Source organism: Dermacentor albipictus, chromosome 7, assembly GCF_038994185.2.
Source record: "Dermacentor albipictus isolate Rhodes 1998 colony chromosome 7, USDA_Dalb.pri_finalv2, whole genome shotgun sequence".
Lineage (NCBI taxonomy): Eukaryota > Metazoa > Arthropoda > Arachnida > Ixodida > Ixodidae > Dermacentor > Dermacentor albipictus.
This window is the reverse complement of record NC_091827.1, coordinates 19,670,132-19,691,964: the sequence shown is the minus strand read 5'-3', so window position 1 is coordinate 19,691,964 and position 21,833 is coordinate 19,670,132. Positions and strand designations below refer to the sequence as shown.

The 21,833-nt window shown below is 50.3% G+C and overlaps 1 protein-coding gene across 2 annotated transcripts in view; it reads left to right on the top strand.

Moving 5' to 3' along the window:
• Window positions 1-21,833, top strand: part of Nrx-1 (Neurexin 1) — a 47,868-nt gene that overhangs the window by 20,625 nt on the left and 5,410 nt on the right. The window contains exons 4-19 of one of the 2 annotated variants that reach the window (XM_065424758.2): window positions 1-52; window positions 593-843; window positions 2,060-2,203; window positions 3,656-3,984; window positions 5,705-5,854; window positions 7,697-7,849; window positions 9,167-9,343; window positions 9,428-9,542; window positions 10,422-10,766; window positions 11,746-11,972; window positions 14,375-14,483; window positions 16,131-16,312; window positions 17,639-17,893; window positions 18,984-19,308; window positions 21,174-21,296; window positions 21,635-21,810. The exon at window positions 1-52 is cut by the window's left edge and continues 68 nt beyond it. In XM_065424758.2, the coding sequence (XP_065280830.2) occupies window positions 1-52; window positions 593-843; window positions 2,060-2,203; window positions 3,656-3,984; window positions 5,705-5,854; window positions 7,697-7,849; window positions 9,167-9,343; window positions 9,428-9,542; window positions 10,422-10,766; window positions 11,746-11,972; window positions 14,375-14,483; window positions 16,131-16,312; window positions 17,639-17,893; window positions 18,984-19,308; window positions 21,174-21,296; window positions 21,635-21,810 (3,113 nt within the window). The other variant, XM_070521723.1, reaches the window with a different exon arrangement.

Genomic DNA, 21,833 nt, shown 5'->3' with positions numbered 1-21,833 from the left:
GGCGAAACCTGCACGACGGAGCATGGCATCGTGCAGAGCTGCTGCGCAACGGGTACGCCCTCTTCCACGCCCTGTTTGCTATAGCAAGCCCGTGTGTTTCCATGGTAAAGCGTGCGTGGACCATGGAGAGAGATAAACCTCTTTAAAGACATGCAAGATGTCCGTATCCGCCGACGTGCAAGCGAATACAAGATTTTATGTACAGGTGAGACAAAGGTGATGGTGTTGACGCAGACAGGCTAGAGCTTCTTAGTCATTGGCTTGTCTATTAGGCCTATGTCTTTTGTGTCACTATCTGCACAGCAATTCTCGTACCGTCATGAAAGGAGCATAAACGTCAAGCACGCCGGCTGAACTTGTACGTTACAAAAAGAAGCCGTTCCTCACATAACATCCTTCGGCAACCACCAGTACGACGGGTCATCTTCGCAGACTCTCAAAAGCGGCCTCATATAGAGCGTGCGCAGTGCGAACATATAGGCCGTGGAATTGACTGTCGGAGACCTGCGAAGTAAATGTCATCGCTACGTCTTTGCGCGAGGCACAGCGATACGCGCGGGCCCTTTCTGAAGGTGGACGGCTCGTCGTGCAGGGCGGAGACGCGGCTACGCGTCGACGACCAGAGCGACAGCGGCGTGCTCCAGGGCGCCAGCGACCTGCACATGGGCAACGAGTCTAGCAACAGCTTCGTGTACGTGGGCGGCGTGCCTTCGTGGTACGGAGCCAAGTTGGCCGCCCTCTCGCTGCCCACGGTGTTCTTCGAGCCGAGGCTGCGCGGGGCGGTGCGCAACGTGGTGTACGCCTCCGAGCACGGCCGGCCGCCCAAGAGGCAGGAGCCCATCGGTGAGAGAGAGAGAGATAACAAGGATAGGAAAGGCAGGGAGGTCAACCAGAACAGCATCCGGTTTGCTACCCTACACTGGGGGTGGGGGAAAGGGGAATAGAAAGCGGAAGAAAGGGAGAGAGTAAACACTGAGTACGTGTGGGAGGGACACCATACACAAGGACATTATAAACGGTCGGTGAGAGGCATTCTTTTATGTATACAGAGAGATCGAAGACAGCTGTAGTGAGTAAAGAGCAAGGCGCAAGAGACCAGGACAGAAGAAGAACACAAACGACAGGACCGGTCTCATCTGTCCTGGTCTAATGCGTCTTCCTCTTTACTCGTTCAAGCATGAACCAGCTAGCCCAAGCAAGAGCTTTACTTGACAACTGGAGATGCGCGGTATTCTGCGATATCACCGAGTGCGTGGAGAGGGGCGCTTTAACTTGACCTACGCATAAATGGGCGGACGTCCCCTGCGAAGTCGGAAACAGGGCGGGGAGCAGGAACACGAGCTTGTACCGCTGTCTTTGTCACCGTGCATCTTTCTCGCCACCACGGATCTCGTCACCGTACATCTTCCTTACGACATCCTCGCCATTTGCAAGGCTGTACACCTTCGGCAAAATGGTGCGGCGAGCACCAGGTCGACCACCTTGCGTAGGGCATTCTAATAGTGTGGAAAAGCCAACTTCCAGAATTTCCTCGCGTCTCCAACCGACATTATTGTTGCTTTTTTTTTTAATACGGTACGTGTGTCATTCCGTCTTCGCGTCAGTATACTGCGAAACTTAGTCGCAAGTCAGCGTTGTGCATATGGAGTATTTTTTTTTCTTTACATGCCGCGGCGTAATTTATAGCTACAGTCGAGCGCCTCTACAACAAACGACTCTGCAACAAAACGACCTGTATAACGTAAATGTAATTCTGTCCCGGTTCTACCGTGATCTGTTCGGTGCGCGACCTTTACAACGAAGTGACCTATATAACGAACGATTTCAGAGGTCCCAAGCATTTCGCTATAAAGGCGTTTGAATGTATACGCATCACCCCATAGTGAACCCAGACATACACTCGCACCGCCTGGAACTCGCCGTTGTGTTAAAGGAAGGCAAACGACACACGCGGTACTTCTCGCGCTTAGTTAACTCCGCATACGACAAAGACTCTTAAAAAATTTGGGGGGACACGGCGGGCCAGTCTGCGACCAACTAGCACGGCGCTGGCGCGCAGGTTTCAAGGGAGTCCGGCTGCGCAGCGACGAGCCGTGCGAACAGCGCGACCCGTGTCAACACGGCGGCAGCTGCATAAGCACCGACACGGGCCCCGTCTGCGACTGTCGGGGCCTGGACTACGAAGGGTCCTTCTGCGACCAAGGTGGGTGAGCAGGTGGTGGAGCCTGCGAGAGGCAAGCACCATATAGTTTCTCACTATAACACCTAGAGGGAAATCGGGCGCCACCGTCTATGGGAGTGTCTTAAAGGGGCACCGTACCGTCATGGGAATGACGGTACATGTGTCTGCGAGGCTCGTGTTGGCTGATGTTGTAAGAGGCTTCGTCTAAAACGTGGATATGGCTACACAAATAACGTCTTCTCGAAGTAAATTCTTCATAAAATGTTTCCATTCACGCATACTACATCTTTACTCACCCACAATGCATGACCAAGCGAAGAAAAGCAAGAACAGACGACCAACTGTTTCAAAGCGAGCGCGAACCTTGTCGTCTGTTCTCCAACTTTAGCGGCCCGCTGATACCTTTTACGTAACATATAGTCGTACACGCAATAACAAGTTCTAATGGTTAAACAAAACATGTTTTCGCGTAATAGTAAAGCTAAAACACCTTTTCACGTGCTGTTTTAGTAGAAGATGAATCATTGTGACAGACGGAACGGTACTTGCCAAGCGCGTCTTCAAGGTGTCCTGGCTCTCCGAGAACGATGCCAATCCGAAGTCACAATGTACCGGCATTCCCATGCATACCACAGCGCAGCAGCGCCAGATTTCCCTCTAGGTAATGTAGTGAGAAACTCTATGGCAAGCACTAATGCGTGTAGCCATAGCGCTGTCCTGTGTCTCTGTCGCGTCCCTGTCTTTTTGAATCGCACTAAAGGCCTTGCCATAATGAGTAAATCGTATCAACTAGCCGAAGAATCACCCTTGTTTAACTATTGTGGGGCTGTATAAAACAACGTAAAATATTTTACCCCAGAGAGAGACCCACCGTGACCCTTCACCTCCTCCTCCAATCCTTATAAGCCTTCTGAAAATTTACGCTTTTCAATATGACGCGGATAACTTTAGATGTTAATTTATTTAAGAGACAGTAACCGCAGCAGATAGCTGTGCCAAAAATGATCGCTAATGTCTTTGTGACAAGGATATTGATTTAATCGTGCACTTTAATCAGAGCGACGTAGTTTAGTCCCTGAAGACCGAGATTTAAATGCGATAGCATTTCTTCGGGTACCTCCCGGGCGAAATTTCGTCGTCTCGCACCGATAGACAAAGGAGTGCGAAGGGGGAAGTGTATAGTTTAAAGCTTGACGTCGGAGGTTGGTAAGAGGCATTGACGTCATCGGTGATAGCCATGTAGCCGGACCTTCCATGAGCCCCAGGAAAAGGGTCGCGACACATTTGGGGTACATGATCCCGCTATTTGAGAAACACCGCTCAGGATACCGTACAACAACAACAACAACAACAACAATAACAACAACAACAACAACAACAACAACAACAACAAAATGAACAAGAGGAAAGATGCACTTGTTGCGCATAGTATAAGCAACGGGCGGTCGCTCGTCGCGCGTGTGTGCCGTGCAGAGAAGCAACCCTCGGAGGCCACCTTCCGCGGCCACGAGTTCCTGTCGCTCGACTCGAGCCGGTCGCCCGTGATCAGCGGCTCGGACCAGGTGACGCTGCTGTTCAAGACGCGCCAGTCGAGCGCCCTGCTGTGGCACAGCGGCCGCGGCGGCGACTTCATGCAGCTGTCGCTGCGCGACGGGGGCCTGCTGCTCTCCGTCGTGCTGGGCGCCGGCGCGCTCGAGAAGAGCGTGCGGCCCGCCAGGGTGCGCTTCGACGACAACCAGTGGCACCGCGTGGTGGTGCACCGCAAGGTGCGCCACATGACCAAGACCACCAGCTTCTACCACGTGAGACTGCTCTCTCTCTCTCTCTCTCTCTCTCTCTCTCTCTATATATATATATATATATATATATATATATATATATATATATATATATATATATATATATATGCGTGTGTGTGTGTGTGTGTGTGTGTGTGTGTGTGTGTGGTCGAACTAAGCGAGGTTTTCTTCCGTAGTAAAAGCATTGTTTCGTGTGGAAACGTTTCAGTGCGTTCGGGATAAGCGAAATGTCGAATTAACCGAATTCACACACACATTACATATATAGATATAATGTGTGAGCAAATTCGGTTAATTCGGCTTTTCGCTTATTCCGAACGCACTGCAACGTTCCCACAAGAAACAGTGCTTTTGCTACGGAAGAACGCCTCGTTTAGTTCGACCCCCAATAACATCGATTATTTCGGCCCCCACTGACGGTAACCTGCGCCCCGTCATGCGCGAAACGGTTAATAAAACCACGAAAGCGCGTAGAATTCAGTGCACGTTACTGCTTCTTTCTGTCTCTTTTGAGGATTTCGTCAACGCCAACGACAGCGTTCAGGTTTGTGGGATATTCGCCTAGAATGACATTGTCAGCCACGTGACAGTCCAAGGCTGAGACAGCGTTTAAACATGCCGGCGGCGCTCATTGCCGCATGCTGATTGATTCGCGATTCAAATGGAAGAAGGAAAAAGTCATAAGAGACTACTTCAAGCAATAAAAAAAAAGAGATTTCGATTCGTTCAGTTTGCCACCATATTATTTCATTCGACCTTTCGGATAATTCGACCTAACTTTGCTGTCTCGTAACGGTAAAGTTAACGGGAGTCGACTGCTCCGGACAGGCTTCGACCGGCCGGGGTCTGCAGAACGCCACTGCGAGGCAACTTCAGCTAACAAGATTTTAAATTTCAAAAGTGCGCGACACTGAATAACTGGCTGAACGTGGCGTTCTACGGTATAGAACAACGCAGAAAACGAAGACAAGCTGGAGAAATGAACAAACAAATTTCTCTCCTGGTTAGTTTTATCCTGCGGCGTGTTCTCCCGACAATGCGCTTTTGCTTTCACGGGCACATGTCGGTTATTATTCCTCTTGATTGCTCTCGTCACAATTAAAACCCAATTTGTTAGCACTTTGTGGTGTATGTTCATTCGGTTTGTCTGTCCTCATTTTCTTGCAGCTTGGATTTTTTTTTTTCATCTCTATAGAAACTTCGCAGTGGGTACCGCATTCGCGCAATGGTCTCCGAATTACCACAGTGAAAATCACTGCACTCTCTTTCAAAAGAAATACATTCGATGTCTGTACTCAATATTCCGAGTTGGCCACTCCGTAGTTTTCTATACCGGGGCTCGAAGCTAGCGAGCAGCTCCACGGAGCGTAAAAGAGAGAACACAACGCCCGGACGCACGCACACGCACGCACGAGTATTTCGCCACGTATACTTTCAACTGTTCTCAGAGTCGTTCAGTCTTTTTATCATTTTGTGTTAGGAACTACAGCAGCGCTCCTGTATATTGTCGCGATGAGGTCTCAGTTCTCCTCGCCGCAAGAAACGGCGGACTGTCTGATCGGCTAAACTATAAACTTAGCACGAAGAGAACCGTCGAAGGAAGGGCGCGTGCCATGGTCATCCAGGCATGGACAACAATTGGCCATGCATGCAGTTTGCATAGGTTGTCGCATACAGGTTTAAAGAAAGAAGAGAGAAAAGCTGACGGTGGTGGTCATTGCAGTTGTCCATCACGGCCGACGGCGTGTACACGGAGCGGGGCTCGACGGCGGGCGCCTTCTCCTTCCTGGCCAGCAGCGCTCTCTTCGTGGGCGGCGCTGACGTCCCGCTTCCGGGACCAAAGAGGCCAAACTTCGTCGGATGTCTGCGAAAGGTGCGCCCTGTTTCCTTCCCTCGACCCCCTCCTCCCCTCCCCTCGCGAAGGAGCAGGCGAAAAACGTAGGCCAGCGCAGAATAGGCGTTCTATGTACACTCACTCGCAACGCTCATCATCATCATCAGCAGCAGCAGCAGCTGCAGCAGCCTGGTTACGCCCACTGCAGGGCAAAGGCCTCTCCCATATTTCTCCAACAACCCCGGTCATGTACTAGTTGTGGCCATGCCGTCCCTGCAAACATCTTAATCTCATCCGCCCACCTAACTTTCTGCCGCCCCCTGCTACGCTTCCCTTCCCTTGGGATCCAGTGCGTAACCCTTAATGACCATCGGTTATCCTCCCTCCTCATTACATGCCCTGCCCATGCCCATTTCTTTTTCTTGATTTCAACTAAGATGTCATTAACTCGCGTTTGTTCCCTCACCGAATCTGCTCTTTTCTTATCCCTTAACGTTACACCTATCATTCTTCTTTCCATAGCTCGTTGTGTCGTCCTCAATTTGAGTAGAACCCTTTTCGTAAGCCTCCAGGTTTCTGCCCCGTAGGTGAGTACTGGTAAGACGAAGCTATTATACACTTTCCTCTTGAGGGATAATGGCAACCTGCTGTTCATGATCTGAGAATGCCTGCCAAACGCTCACTCACCAATATTTTCGCATGCAGGCAATCTACACGTACTCACCCACCCACCCGTTGTCGCCGCCCCCTCTAATATGGGCCAACATTCGCATGCCGTTCGCGGTCACTTTCACTCACACTTACTGCTCTCGAAGTAGTAAAGGCAAGGCGCAGAAGACCAGGACTCGAGAAGAAGAACACAAACGACAGAACCGGTTCTTCTTCTCGAGTCCCGGTCTTCTGCGCCTTGCCTTTACTACTTCAAGCACGAACCAACTTTGCTGGTGAAGCAGCGCACTGACACGGACACAGTGAAGACAAACAGGAAAAGACGACTATTGCGAGTGCAGCGAGTGTCGTCTTTTCCTGTGTGTCTTCACTGTGTCCGTGTCAGTGCGCTGCTTCACCAGCAAGGTATGATGATCACTCACCAACTAGCCCAACTTTCCACTTTAATAAACCAACTAGCACAAGCAAGAGTTTTACTTACTGCACTTACCGTCACGGCACTCTCTCATCCTCGTACGCGCGTTCGCTCCCACTCGCACACGGGCGTACGCACTCACGTCATCTCACGCTCGCCAAGGCGACGTCGCACTTACCTTCACGCTCGGGTCCACTGAAAATTACCTCGCTGACTTTAGTTGGTATAGTTACGTTTACCAACCGCGTTTTAGCTTAGTGGCTATGGTGTCGCACCGATAAGCTCGAGGTCCCGGGTTCGATTCCGGTCACGGCTTCGGCACTTCGACGGGGGTGAAACGCAAGATAACACTCGTGTGCTCGAGATTTAAATAAACAGTGTAGAAAGCACCAGTTGGTCGATAATTATTCCGGAGTACCCCGACTACGGCGTGCCTCGTAATCAGATCGTAGTTTTGGCACGTAAAACCCCCAACTTCGCTTTTTTTTTCTTTTTTTGCGCACTCATACGTTAACCGCATTCGCTACCGCTCGTACTCGCGTCGAATCACGTCACGCGTCTGTGAAGTGAGCGTGGAGCCAGTCGATAATTAGTGCGCGCGTGAGTGAGTGAGTGAGTGAGTGAGTGAGTGAGTGAGTGAGTGAGTGAGTGAGTGAGTGAGCGAGCGAGCGAGCGAGCGAGCGAGCGAGTGAGTGAGTGAGTGAGTGAGTGAGTGAGTGAGTGAGTGAGTGAGTGAGTGAGTGTGCACGACGACTAAACGCATATGCGCGAAAGTGACGTCGGTGCCACTCGCGCAGGTCGAGCTGGTGGCCGACAGCCTGCAGCTGGACCTGGTGGACTTGGCACGGTCGGGCAACCGGCTGGTCCAGGCGCGGGGCAACATCCACTTCGTGTGCCAGGAGGTGGACGCCGCCGACCCGGTCACCTTCACCACGAGAGACTCGTTTCTGGTGAGAACGGCGAGGCTGCTTGTGACCGCGGGGCGAGCAGACGTGTTTGTTTGTTTGTTTGTTTGTTTGTTTGTTTGTTTGTTTGTTTGTTTGTTTGTTTGTTTGTTTGTTTGTTTGTTTGTTTGTTGGAGGCGAGTAACGTTCTTCAGCTCTTTCGCTCGTTTTCGTGCTCGGAAGTTGGACATCTGCCGCTGATGCAAATGCGCAGACGCAAAGGACACGTGCGCATCGCACAACTGATTTGGCGCTCTTTGCCTAACCGCTGTTCTCCGCCAACATTGGCGGGCCGCCACGTATAAGCGCTTGAATAGAGTCACTACGCTTGAATACGCCTGAAACGCCTGGTGCGCCCTCTCTCCGTAAGCGTCGACAGCTCGGCGCTGCCTAATTGAATAGGCATTACAGCGGAGTTATAAAAAAAAAGAATTAAGAAAGAAATCTCTAGAAGAACCGTCGCTATCAATTAGGATTTGATAGCTATATAAAAAATGACCCAGTTGGTAACCTCTTTGGATAATTTCCGCTAAGTGATAATAAGACTTCCGCGCCGTTTGATTACTTCCCGTGCTTGTAGCTGTCGCCTCTCCCTTTTTTTTCTTTTTTTGTGCAGTGTAATTTTTTTTTTGCAGGCTTGGATAAACACACTGTTGCTCACAGGGACAAAATTGGTCGAATTCGCACACACACCACAAACTTCTGTCCAGTTTTGTCCCTTGCAAATTGCAGCTCTGTAATTGCAGCTCTGCACTCTTTTCTGGAGAATTTAAACACTCAGCGTTGCGTCACTTCTGTGATGAATCGGGTTTTTCTTTCTTTTCTTTTTCTTTTCGTCTCTTTTGGAAAAGGGAACGGGGTCGGGGAGAGGGCTTGCGGACGCCCTGTCAGACTTCATTTGCTTTTTCGCCGGTAGCCTAAGCCGCATGTACGTATTTTATACGTTGCATATTGCAATCACTCAGTTCAGCCCTTGGGCGCGGCCGGGCAGCCACCATTGAGGGTATGAGCCATTGTTCATTGCTGCGCGTCTCATAAGTGGGTCTATTCTCTTTTAAGTTTGCTATGTTTGTTATTAAGTTGCTTCTATTTTTATGCGTTGCATATTCCAATCACTCAGTTCAGCCCTCGGGCGCGGCCGGGCAGCCACCATTGACCTTTAGCGCAACCACGTGACGTGACGTCACGACAGCCGGAGGAAAAGCTGGGCCCCAACTCGCGCAATATGCAACGCATTCTTGGCTTAACTAAGCTAAGCCTGGCCATTTTTTTTCTTCTCGGTTCTCTGAAACGAACCTCGAGATGTGTTGCACGCTGCTGCAGGCGCTGCCCGGCTGGGAGGAACCTCGCACCGCGGGCGCGCTGTCCGTGCGACTGCGCACCGTGGAGCCGGACGGGCTGCTGCTCTACGCCAGCGGCGCGCAGGGGGACCTCATCGCCCTGGAGCTGCTCGAGGGCCGCCTGCACTTCGTACTAGACCTCGGATCGGGACCCGTCAAGGTATGGGGCGCGCGCGCGTGTCTCGACGAGAGAGCGCGGGAGGGGGCTCGAACCGCGGGTTTTTCGAACCTCACCCCCGCGCAGGTGCGCAGCGAACGCCGCCTGGACGACGGCCACTGGCACCAGGTGCAGGTGGCGCGTACGGACCGCGCGGGAACGCTCACCGTGGACGAGACCGCCTCCGACTTCGTCGCACCAGGTGTGTATATGTGCACAGCGGCTGCTCGTGGAACTATATATGCAGTCGAGCTATAGTGTACTAGAGTCTGTAGTACACTATATAATAGAGCGCCTTCTAATGCGACTGCCTTTACAACGAAATGACCTGTGTAACGAAGGAATAACTCTGTGCCGGTTCTATTGCGAGCTGTGCGGTGCGCGAACTTTATAACGAAGTAACCTGTATAACGAATGATTTCGGAGGGGCCGCGAGGACTTTGTTATCGAGAATTCGACTGTAGCCTAACGAAAAAAAAAAACCCAGAAGTCTGACCAAAAGCCTCCCGTACGAACATATGGGGGTCCCATATAAATATCTGTGTGTTCCCACATACCTCGTAGGAGGCAAATTTCATACCCATTGTATAAAATTTGTATGTAAGCTGTATAGACTTTCTACAGACAAATCTTGTATTAGCCTGTCAACTGTCACTACAGACTTAGGCCTTACACTTCTTATCGACTGTTGTCTATAAAATGTCTATATACTTATATTACCGTACACTTTCTCTTAACTAGTGTCTGTAGACTGATCAACGGACTGTTTGAGACATCCGGCCATCCACTTTTTATCAACCCATTGTCGATAGACTGTATATAGACAGTTTTATACTGCTAATATAATCAGTCGCTGCCGAGGACTGAACTTACGAGACAGGGGGTCTTAAATACGCACTTTTTTGCACAGTTGCGCGAAGATTGCGCGAACCTTCTTTATCTATAACGGCACTGCCAAACACACCTACTCGCGTATCTTACACTGTTACACATGTACACGCAAGAGAAAAACTTCTAGCTCACTCGATTCGACTGCTCACCGTGCACTTGCGTGGTCCCGCAACCACGGCGTCCCGCGCAGGCAACTCCAAGCAGCTGGACGTGGAAGGTCCGCTCTTCGTGGGCGGCGTGGGCACGACGTCGCGCGACGACACGCCGCTGCCCGCGGCCCTGTGGTCGGGCTCCCTGCGGCTCGGCTTCGTCGGCTGCCTGCGCGACCTGGTGGTGGGCGGCGCCGCCGTCGACCTGGCCTCGTACGCGCAGCGCCAGGACTCCGGCGCCGTGCGCGCCTCGTGCCACCGGTCCGCGGGGCCCCCGCCTTGCGCCTCGCAGCCCTGCCTGCACGGCGGTCGCTGCGTCGAGGGCTGGAACCGGTTCGTGTGCGACTGCGACCACACGGCCTTCACGGGGCCCGTGTGCGCCAAGGGTGAGCGTCCCTAATCGATCGGGTTTCGGTTATTGCCGCAGTTTTTTTTTCTTATTCTTAATGGCCGGGTTAGAATTAGGAGTTGTCAAGGGGGTGAGGGAGAGAGTGTGTGTAAGGTGTGGGAATGCTTAAGCCGGTCACGAGGTAGGTGGTATGAACGAGAAGAAAGGAAACCAAGGACATACGTACACACACACACTGTATGTATGTATGTATGTATGTATGTATGTATGTATGTATGTATGTATGTATGTATGTATGTATGTATGTATGTATGTATGTATGTATGTATGTATGTATGTCGTCACGTCACTCCATGAAGAGGCAGTACGTGTGTCGAATGAGCTCCTGAACGCTTCGCAACTGTGGTGGACGAGATGTAAATCATGGATCCAGGGCGGTCCTAGATCCATGATTTACACCTCGTGCACCATAGTTGCAAATCGTTCAAGAGCTTACTCGACACACGTACTGCCTCTTCATGGAGCGAAGTGACGGCATACATACATACATACATACATACATACATACATACATACATACATACATACATACATACATACATACATACATACATACATACATCAAAGAGGCGCGACATAACGCTAAAGCATTTCTCTCGCATTTACCGTTAAACCGCCACCGATTGTTTTCCTTTCTTTCCTTCATTTTCTTTCTTCTGCCTTATATGCCTTTCTCTTGGGGCCTTTCAATCCCTGATCCTCTCCTTCCTAAATATTAGCATGCAGGCGACGATAGACACGCCGATAAAACTATCCGTGTTTCACTGAATAGCTTTCTTTCTTTCTCTCTCTCTCTCTCTCGCTGTCTAGTTAGTGCCGTCGTCACGACAGAGTATTTGGTTTCACGCGGGGCATCTTGTCGCAAGGTTGACGCGTTGTACACACACGTGACCAGCCCTGTATACTTCTCGCTGCAACAAAAGCGCGCGCACTCCTTTCGGTTTCCCGCGACGCAGAGGCGACCAGCGTGCGCTTCAACGGCGAGCAGTTCGCCCGCGTGCAGCTGTCGCGGCCGCTGAGGTCCGAGGCCGAGCGACTGCGGCTGCGCTTCCGCTCGGCCCGGGGTCAGGGCCTGCTGCTGGCCGCGGCCGCCGACGCGCACGCCACCCTGCACACGGCCCTGGTGCTGGCGCTCGAGAACGCGCGCCTCAAGGTCGCCTACAACCTCGGAGACGGAAACAAGGTGGGTTTCCGCAATCTGCACTACATATATGCACTACAGCGAAGCCTCGTTATAACCAAGTTGAAAGGGGGGAGCTAGAATTACCTTCGTTTTAAATCAGTTACTTTGTTAAATCCATTATTGAATCCAAGTCGCCTACAACCTCGGAGACGGAAACAAGGTGGGTTTGCGCAACCTGCATTACATATACCCTATACAGCGAAGTCTCGTCATAACCAAGTTGAAAGGGGGGAGCTAGAATTACTTTCGTCATATATCAGTTACCTTGTTAAATCTATTATTGAATCCACTGCACTATGAATCTATATGGGGTTTCAGGAAGAATTTCACTTACTTCGTTATATTCGTTATTTCGTTATAGCGAGGTTTCAACGGAAACAAGGTGGTTTTGTGCAACCGGCATTACATGTACACTATGCAGCGAAGCCTCGTCATAACCAAATCGAAGGGGGCAGCTACCATTAGTTTCGTCATATATCCGTTACCTTGTTAAATCTATTATTGAATCCACTGCACTATGAATCTATACGGTGTTTCAGGGAGAATTTGACTTACTTCGTTATATTCGTTATTTCGTTATAGCGAGGTTTCAACGGAAACAAGGTGGTTTTGTGCAACCGGCATTGCATATACACTATGCAGCGAAGCCTCGTCATAACCAAATCGAAGGGGGCAGCTACCATTAGTTTCGTCATATATCCGTTACCTTGTTAAATCTATTATTGAATCCACTGCACTATGAATCTATATGGGGGTTTCAGGGAGAATTTCACTTACTTCGTTATATTCGTTATTTCGTTATAGCGAGGTTTCAACGGAAACAAGGTGGTTTTGTGCAACCGGCATTGCATATACACTATGCAGCGAAGCCTCGTCATAACCAAGTTGAAAGGGGGGGAGCTAGAATTACTTTCGTCATGTATCCGTTACATTGCTAAATCCATTATTGAATCCACTGCACTATGAATCTATATGGGGTTTTAGGGAGAATTTCACTTACTTCGTTATATTCGTTATTTCGTTATAGCGAGGTTTCAACGGAAACAAGGTGGTTTTGTGCAACCGGCATTACATATACACTATACAGCGAAGCCTCGTCATAACCAAGTTGAAAGGGGGGAGCTAGAATTACTTTCGTCATGTATCCGTTACTTTGTTAAATCTATTATTGAATCCACTGCACTATGAATCTATATGGGGGTTTCAGGGAGAATTTCACTTACTTCGTTATATTCGTTATTTCGTTATAGCGAGGTTTCAACGGAAACAAGGTGGTTTTGTGCAACCGGCATTACATATACACTATACAGCGAAGCCTCGTCATAACCAAGTTGAAAGGGGGGAGCTAGAATTACCTTCGTTTTAAATCAGTTACTTTGTTAAATCCATTATTGAATTCACTGCACTATGAATCTATGTGGTGTTTTAGGGAGAATTTCACTTACTTCGTTATATTCGTTATTTCGTTATAGCGAGGTTTCATTTTAGAAATCCCATGAAGCTAAGCACCGTTCCCCGATCGAGGAGAATTAGAACTTGTTCGCCTTTGCGCCTATGGCTATGGGAAGTACGTGCACTTGCTCAAAAGCAATGAAATTTCTAGAACGAATTAATTTTATACACCAATTTTATAATTAGTAAATTGGCTTCCTTAGCTACCCATAAACGAAGGCTAAAGACAAATTTTGGAGTTTAAAGCTCTACAACGGCACAGTCGTTCATGAAGGACGCCTTACTGAAAGGCACGCGGGATAAATTTCGACCACCCGGGGTTATTGAACAGTGAGCTCGAAGCACGTGCGGTGCACGAGCGTTTTTGTGCATTCAGTCCCCCCTCGGAATGGCGGGTATACCGAACCCACGACCTAGTGCTCATACAGCGCAACGTCACCGTATCTAGGATACCATAAACGCCATAACTACGGGCATCGCATTAAGTTTAATCACAATTTTGAGGTATCGAAACGAGCAAATAAAAAATTAGGCGCCGAGCTTTGCGGAAGTTTGTTAACGCGGTACGAGAAAGATGGGCGAAACATTGGTGTAGAAAAAAAAAAAAAGCCGACGCCGTCGGCACTGCGACGTGGCCGGGGGCACGATTTTGAATTATCGGAAGTCAGGAACTCATTGGAAAGCGCAGATACAACGAACAATGAATTGGAACTTCATTAAAACTTCTTTCTGGGCGAGTTGGTGCATACTTTACATAAAAACTGTTTACAGCGCAAACACATGCAACCACAAGGTATAAGGGACAGGACACCTGTCCTGTCCCTTATACCTCGTGGTTGCATGTGTTTGCGCTTGTAAACAGTTTTTATGTCAAATGAATTGGAAGGCGGGCGGGCTACTCGACATGTATAAGCTGTGGGCGCCACTAAAAGAGCGGTGTTCGTTCGCAGATATTCTACGTGGGCCAAGCGCTGGATGACGACCGCTGGCACAGCGTCCAGCTGGACCGCAGGGGACATCGCGTGCAGCTCAAGTTGGACTCGGACAGCACCACCGGAGGTTCGTGGCCCCGTACGAATTGACTTCCACCGTGCCACTGCATATATATCTCCATATTGGCCCCTTCTCGTAGAGTGATCAAATTTACCCCATGACCCCTAGCCAGCTGCCCCGAATGTATAGATACCCACTCACATTTCATTGTAAAATGCAGGCGCATCGTTCGTGGCCCATACGAATTGACTTCCACCGTGCCGCTATATAGATATCGCCATTTTGCCCCCTTCTCGTAGAGTGATCAAATTTACCCCATGACCCCTTGCCAGCTGCCTCGAATGTATAGATACCCACTCACATTTCGTTGTCAATGAACATGCGTCATCATCGTGATGGTTTTCTTGCTGGAGGTTTCGTTCGACGCAAGCAGTCACTCTGACAACCCCGTCTGAGCTGTCTGCATGCTGCCGCTGGCAGCGTGTCTATTACACCAGAGAGTTTCGCATAAAAAATCCTAGGTGGAAATCTGGCGCTGAGATCGTTCTGCTACTACACGACTGATAGGCTGTACACGAATATTTGTTTAATCTTCGTGTTTTTTGGCTCCAGACGCACTTGTAGTGTTTCTTATGATAGTCTTTATCTTTACAAGGGGGTGTTATAATTCTGGCAAGCATTGGAAACGGTCTACGTTGATAGCTGAGAAGAATGTTTTGGACCCAATAATGAAACGCATCTGGAATCGTCTGGAAGGCGTTTGTGCGACATAGTGGCACTTCGCATCGATAAGAAAAAATTACGAGGAGCACATATTACCGCCGCATTTTAACACCTTGCGTGTGGAAACCAAACCTATGAAAAACACAGCGTAGCTTATACAGGGTTCTGCATATTTCGCTTAACGTGTTCGAAAAAAGATTTTTCACTCACCGCAGTCCTATCCTTACTGAAAGCTTGCAGAAGGATGGCATTTTGGAGTCCACGTCGTTCAGTGTAACATTTACAGCAGTTAATTGCTTGGTTTTTAAGAAAAAAAAAGCGCAAATTTGCCTTCGCTTATAGAGGTGCGAGCTGCTGAAGCGACGGCGCAAGTATCAACTTATGTCGCCGCCTGCCGGCAGCTACGGAAAGCAGCCAGTCAGGACGGGCTGCCGCGTGTTCAAGAAGCGGGCAACACCGTAGGAAACTGTATGGGCAACACGCGGCAGCGCTCCCTGACCGGCTGCTTTCCGTAGCTGCCGGCAGGCGGCGAAACAAGTTTATACTTGCGCTGTCGCTTCAGCAGTTCGCATCTCCATAATCGAAGGCAAATTTGCACTTTCTTTTTCTTAAAAGCCAAGCAATTAACTGCGACAAGTGTTACACTGAACGACGTAGACTCCTAAATGCGACCTTCATGCAAAATTTCAGCAAGAACAGTTAAGCGAAATATCAACGACCCTGTATTAATCGCATAATTAAGCAAGCGTGACTACATTTTCCCGCGAGCAGACGGCCTTCCCTCGTGTTTCTAAGCCTTCTGCTCACTCAGATATTGTTTGTTTCGACAGCAAAGTTAAATACCCTGCATCGTTTTTTTTATTTCTATGCTGCCCTTCATGAAGCTGTCCCTTTTGCCAGCTTCGTCAGAATTGGAACGAGTTTTAAGATGGCCGCTGTCCGCTTAGCTGTCTATTTAGCAGTCTACGGCATGCATTCGTCCACCCTCAGAGATCCGCGGCGAGCACGCGGCCCTGGAGATGCGCACGGTTCACGTGGGCGGAGTGACGCGCGAGGGGCCGCACTTCCCGGCACGAGACCTGCCGGGTTTCGTGGGACACATGCAACAGCTCCATCTCAACGGGCAGCCACTGTTCGAGATGGCCCGACAGGGACACATACCGAGCCTACAGGTATTATTTCTTTTTCTATTTTTTTTTTCTTTTCATAGCCGCCACTAGAGAGTTTTAGCACTGGGGACTACAGCGGTTTGGGGACACGGGATAATTGTGGGTCATAAGTGCGCATGCGCAGAACCCAAGCCAGTCTTGGGTACTTGCGCGCACGTTGACCGATGACCTAAATATCGAAAACTAGCGTGGGTCCCCAAACTGTCTTGGGTCTTAAATCCGCATGGTTAATTCGTACGTAGCACTGGCACAGTGATTACGCTTAGTACATTTTAACGTTTGCCCCTTTTCACTCAAGAATGCATTCTGTTTGTTTTCATTCGTAATAATAGCTTTTTTTTTCTGCTTCTTTTTTTTTTGCTTTCAATCACTTTTTCGTTTTCCCACTGCGACCTCCCGAGCGCTCGACCCAACGCTGTCTGCGTTTGACCTAATTCTCAAACTCTGGTGCTCCTCTAAGACTGAGAGAAGCCTACCCAACGGGGCTTGGGGACCCAGAGTTTTGGGCCTCAATTTCTAAAACTCTCTACTGTTTTTCTAGTAGCGTCACTCCCGAATACCACAGTCGTGTGCCACGGTCAAATACCACGGCAACGTGAAGGTGAAACGAAGCACTCGAAACGTGGCGCATTTCGCCTACAATCTTAACACGTAAGAAAGCTGCTTCTAATGAGAGAATAATGACCCAACGCTTTCATGCAAAGCACACTAAAGACGTAGAAATGCAAAACAAATTAATTTCACCTAAGAAAGTGGTTTCGCTCCTTTGGGCAACGTTATCGTACGCTCTTCTCCATGCGTGCGAGTCAGCGCGCTTCGGGAAGCCTTTCATTAACCACCGCATGTTCGTGGCTACAGCGACAACATACATCTACACTTTCACATGCCTGCAAATTCACACTTTGGGTGCGCGTTATGCGTGGTAACTTGTCCTTGTTACGTTCGTGGCGCATGTCATGTGCGTTTAAATTAAATACTCACGTCCGACATAAAGCTCTTCTTTTAATATAAAAAATCTCAACTGCTCTGCGCTGTTGCTGAATGGTTTCTCAGCGCTGTGTCACTGAACTTAAAAAACAAAAAAAAACGTTCCCGCCTTTCTCGTCTGAGGCCTTCGAAATAGTGGCAGGTCAAGTAAAGTATGATATAAATACTCTCGCCAGAAGTCTGAGTCACGCCCAGCTCCCCCTTATTATCACGGCAAGCAACGCAACGGAGGTTTTCAACTATCATGTTTGTGCTACGGTCCACACTTACTCGATCTTCGTGCCGAACCAGCGTAGTTCGAGGAACGTACGCTTGTCGTCACCGTCCCTCGTTCCTCGTCAGATGACGGCCCAGCTGGGACCCCAGGGCGAGCCGTCGCAGCTGCACCAGCCAGTGACGTTCCGGTCTCGGCTGGCGTTCGTGGGCCTGCCCCAGCTGAAGGCCTACTCGTCCATGCACCTGCACTTCCAGTTCAAGACCCTGGAGCCCTCCGGCCTGCTGCTGTACAACGCCGGCAAAGGGCAGGACTTCGTGGCCGTCGAGCTGGTCGACGGCCACCTGCACTACCAGTTCAACCTCGGTGACGGACCACGAAAGGTGCGTGTGTGTTCGCGCGTGGTGACAAAAAATAATGCATAGTGTACAACAACCTTCGGCTGCGCTATAGTTGATCATTCGTCTAGGTAAATGCTTAAGAGCCCCAAAACGCACTCACATACAAGCGCGCACTCGCACACACAAACACCTAAAAAAGCACTCTTACCTACCCGCTCCCACATGCAAACACGGCGGAGCTTTCTTGGTCGTGTCTCTATGTGTTTCTGTGAACGCGTTCGTTTGCTACGCTATTAAGCTTTCTTTTTTTTAACCAAAATTTAAAGGGACACCAAAGAGAAAAATGATTTCGCCTGCATCAGTAAATTACCTTTCTACAACGCAAAAAACGCCACTCTTACCACGATAAGACTCTTGGTAAGCCAAAAAAAGCGCAAGAACGAAAGACGGGTGGCGACGCCTCCTTGAAGTTCCCGCACCTGGTCGCTGTGACGTCATGCATTTTGATGGCATCTTCTAGGGTCTACTTAATTATATAGCGGTACAGACTGACTACATTGTATTCTAAAGGAACCGAATATTAAACACGGCAAGTTTCGGGAACCTTTACTCAGCCAACGCGGCCCAAATGTGAAAACATACTTTGGGGTACCTGACGTCACTCTGACGTACCGGCGCTGGGGTTTCGGCGCGAAATTCAAATACCGATACTTCGACCTTCATTTTCTCGTCTAATAATCTAAATGTCATTTTGAAATGACTGCCTGCAGGGTTCTCAAACAATGCTTTATTAGTCTAAACTGATTTATTGTTTCGCTTTAGTGTCCCTTTAATGCTCTTTCCGCTGTGAACGCAAGCTGTAAAGCATGCTTCGCCACTTCATGACCGCGTGCAGTGGCGAAGCAACGCCGTCTTTTTTTTTTTTTTTTTCGCGCCGGGCGGCGATGGACAAAACGGGCGTCGAAAGCAGATTTATTGCTTCGCTTTAGTGTCCCTTTAATGTTCTTTCCGCTGTGAACGCAAGCTGTAAAGCATGCTTCGCCACTTCATGACCGCGTGTAGTGGCGAAGCAACGCCGTCTTCTTTTGCGTGCCGGGCGGCGATGGGCAAAACGGGCGTCGAACCTGCGCAGGTGCGGTCGAACACGGCGCGTCCGCTCAACGACAACCGCTGGCACGCGGTGACGCTGGGCCGCAGCTCGCTGCGCCAGCACAGCCTGGTGGTGGACGACCGCGTGGCCACGGTGAGCAGCCCGGGCGCCAACGTGCACCTGGACCTCGAAGGGCTACTCTACCTGGGCGGCGTGCGCCGGGGCGGCTACTCGGCGCTGCCCAAGACGCTCGCCTCCCGCACGGGCTTCCTGGGCTGCCTCGCCTCGCTCGACCTGAACGGCGAGGCGCTGCACCCGCTGGACGACGCGCTGCTTCCGAGCCCGCTCGTATCGCGAGGCTGCCACGGTGAGCGCTGCCGTAAACGTGCGCGGACTTGCAGTGGCGTTCGAAGTAGTAAATAATAATAATAATAATAATATTTGGGGTTTTACGTGCCAAAACCACTTTCTGATTATGAGGCACGCCGTAGTGGAGGACTCCGGAAATTTTGACCACCTGGGGTTCTTTAACGTGCACCTAAATCTAAGCACACGGGTGTTTTCGCATTTCGCCCCCATCGAAATGCGGCCGCCATGGCCGGGATTCGATCCCGCGACCTCGTGCTCAGCAGCCCAACACCATAGCCACTGAGCAACCACGGCGGGTGAAGTAGTAAAGGCAAGGCGCAGAAGACCAGGACTTAGGAAGAAGAACACAAAACGGCAGGACCGGCGCCACTCACAACTAAGTTTACTTTCGCAACAAGCCTGCCTCATGTAGGTCATTCACGCCGAGTCACGCACAAAACTTTAGAAGTAAAAACAGCAATCTATCGACCATTCAGGAATGTTATCTGGCACAGCTATCGAATGAGCTTCGTTGGTCGTTATTCCCATAGTCATGCGGGTTTTATCACTGACTGTGCCTTAGGCGTTTGAAGTGTGTTATGTTGTGGATAGATTGGTTGGTAGTGAAGTGTAGACGGTACTTTTTATGTCTGGTTTTTTGTCCTCGTTGGCTTGGAAAAAGACTATACTAGATTAATTGCCTCCTGTGCTGATCCACGTGTGGTTCTTGTTTGCTCATTCGATAGCTGTGCCAGATAACATTCCTGAATGGTCGATAGATTGCTGTTTTTACTTCTAAAGTTTTGTGCGTGACTCGGCGTCAATGACCTACATAAGGCAGGCTTGTTGCGAAAATAAACTTAGTTGTGAGTGGCGCCGGTCCTGCCGTTTGTGTTCTTCTGCCTAAGTCCTGGTCTTCTGCGCCTTGCCTTTACTACTTCAAGCATGAACCAACTATACCAAGCAAGAGTTTTACTCAGTGACGTTCAACTAGATAACCTATATGGACACCCCCTGCCGGGACACGAGTATCCCCCAGGACTGTGTTGAATGTAGTTCCAGCGGACGCTCCTCGGACAGTATTTTGGTCGGACATGCTCTCTAGATTGCGTAGAGATGTCAATGCCTTTCATTTTAAGGCGTAAGCCTTTAGTGGCTCATGAGTGTCCGGGCGCAGTCCGTGGTGGACGCAGGAACGCGGTGATCACCGGTGAGGAGAGGAAGGAGAGGAGAGGCCACTGGCGAATGGAGCAAAGAGAGGAGGCGGCAAGATGTCAAGGCCTTTTTTTTTCAGTGTTTGCTATAATGGATATATTCCGTTCGCGGCAGATGTGACGTGACAGATGCAACTGGAAGAGCATCCACGCAGCAAGACCAGATACCTCGAGTGCACGAGTATGCGTACAGACGCGCACGCGCGGTAATGGAGTGACCTCCTCATTCTTCTACTAAAGGCCTAGTGCCAGCCTGGCCGCAGTGTAATTGGCTTTCAGAGTAACCTATGTCAGAAAATACGCTAAGTACCATGTACGCATGAGCTGCAGGCACGCGCTAGCCTCGGTTCGTAATTTGAACATATATGAGAAATCGTATTTCTGTCACGAGGCAACTGAAAGGCAAAGCCTCTGGATGGTCAACTATTCCATGCGTGGGCAGAGAAAAAAGAAAGGTCGCGATTACAATATTATTCTCAGGAGATACTTGATAAGAACATCCGTAGTGGGATGTCCAGTGGATCTTCCGTTTGTCTGTGAAACGGTCCGCGAATATTGGAACACGAATTTGCATGTTCCACGAACGAAGTGCTTTCACTGGAATCGACTCTCAAAAAACGCGGCTGGGCGTCTGACGACCGCGCGCTTGCGGTTTTTTTTTTCCTCGCAGCCACGTGGGCCCCGTGCGGCGACACGGCGTGCAGCAACGGAGGTGTGTGCACACCCGGCTGGAACGAGCAGCAGTCGTGCGACTGCGACGCCACTTCGTTCAGCGGACCCACTTGCTCGGACGGTAGGCGCGCAGAAACGACCCCCCCCCCCCCCCCGCGACCACGCGCCAGCATGCAGCCCATGCATCCGCCTCAATGCCTTCCTCGCCCACCGCTCCCTGCAGAGTGGAGACAACCGCGGCCATTTTTATGCCCACTCCGAGGGACGCCATCGAAACGGAGCAAGCGTTCACGTTTGACCCGCGAGCTGGGCATGGCAATGTCGGTTTTGGCGGCGAGATCCCCGTCAAAGAATGTCTCCACCCTGCACAGAGCAGCGGGCGAGGAGGACATCGAGGCATTCTATATATTAAAAGAAAAAGCAGCCCACTACACACACGGCATCCTCTTTCGTTCGCAGAGAGCATCGCGTACAAGTTCGGTCCCCGACCTGGTCTAGTGCGCTTCACGCCCAGCGGGGGCCCGCGAGCGGCGTCTCGCGCCGACCTGCTCGCGTTGGCGTTCCTCAGCACGGCTGACGACGCGGTGCTGGTGCACGTGTCCGGGCCCGACCAGCACTTCCTGCTCCTGCACATAGTGAGTGGACTCGGGAGTGGCGG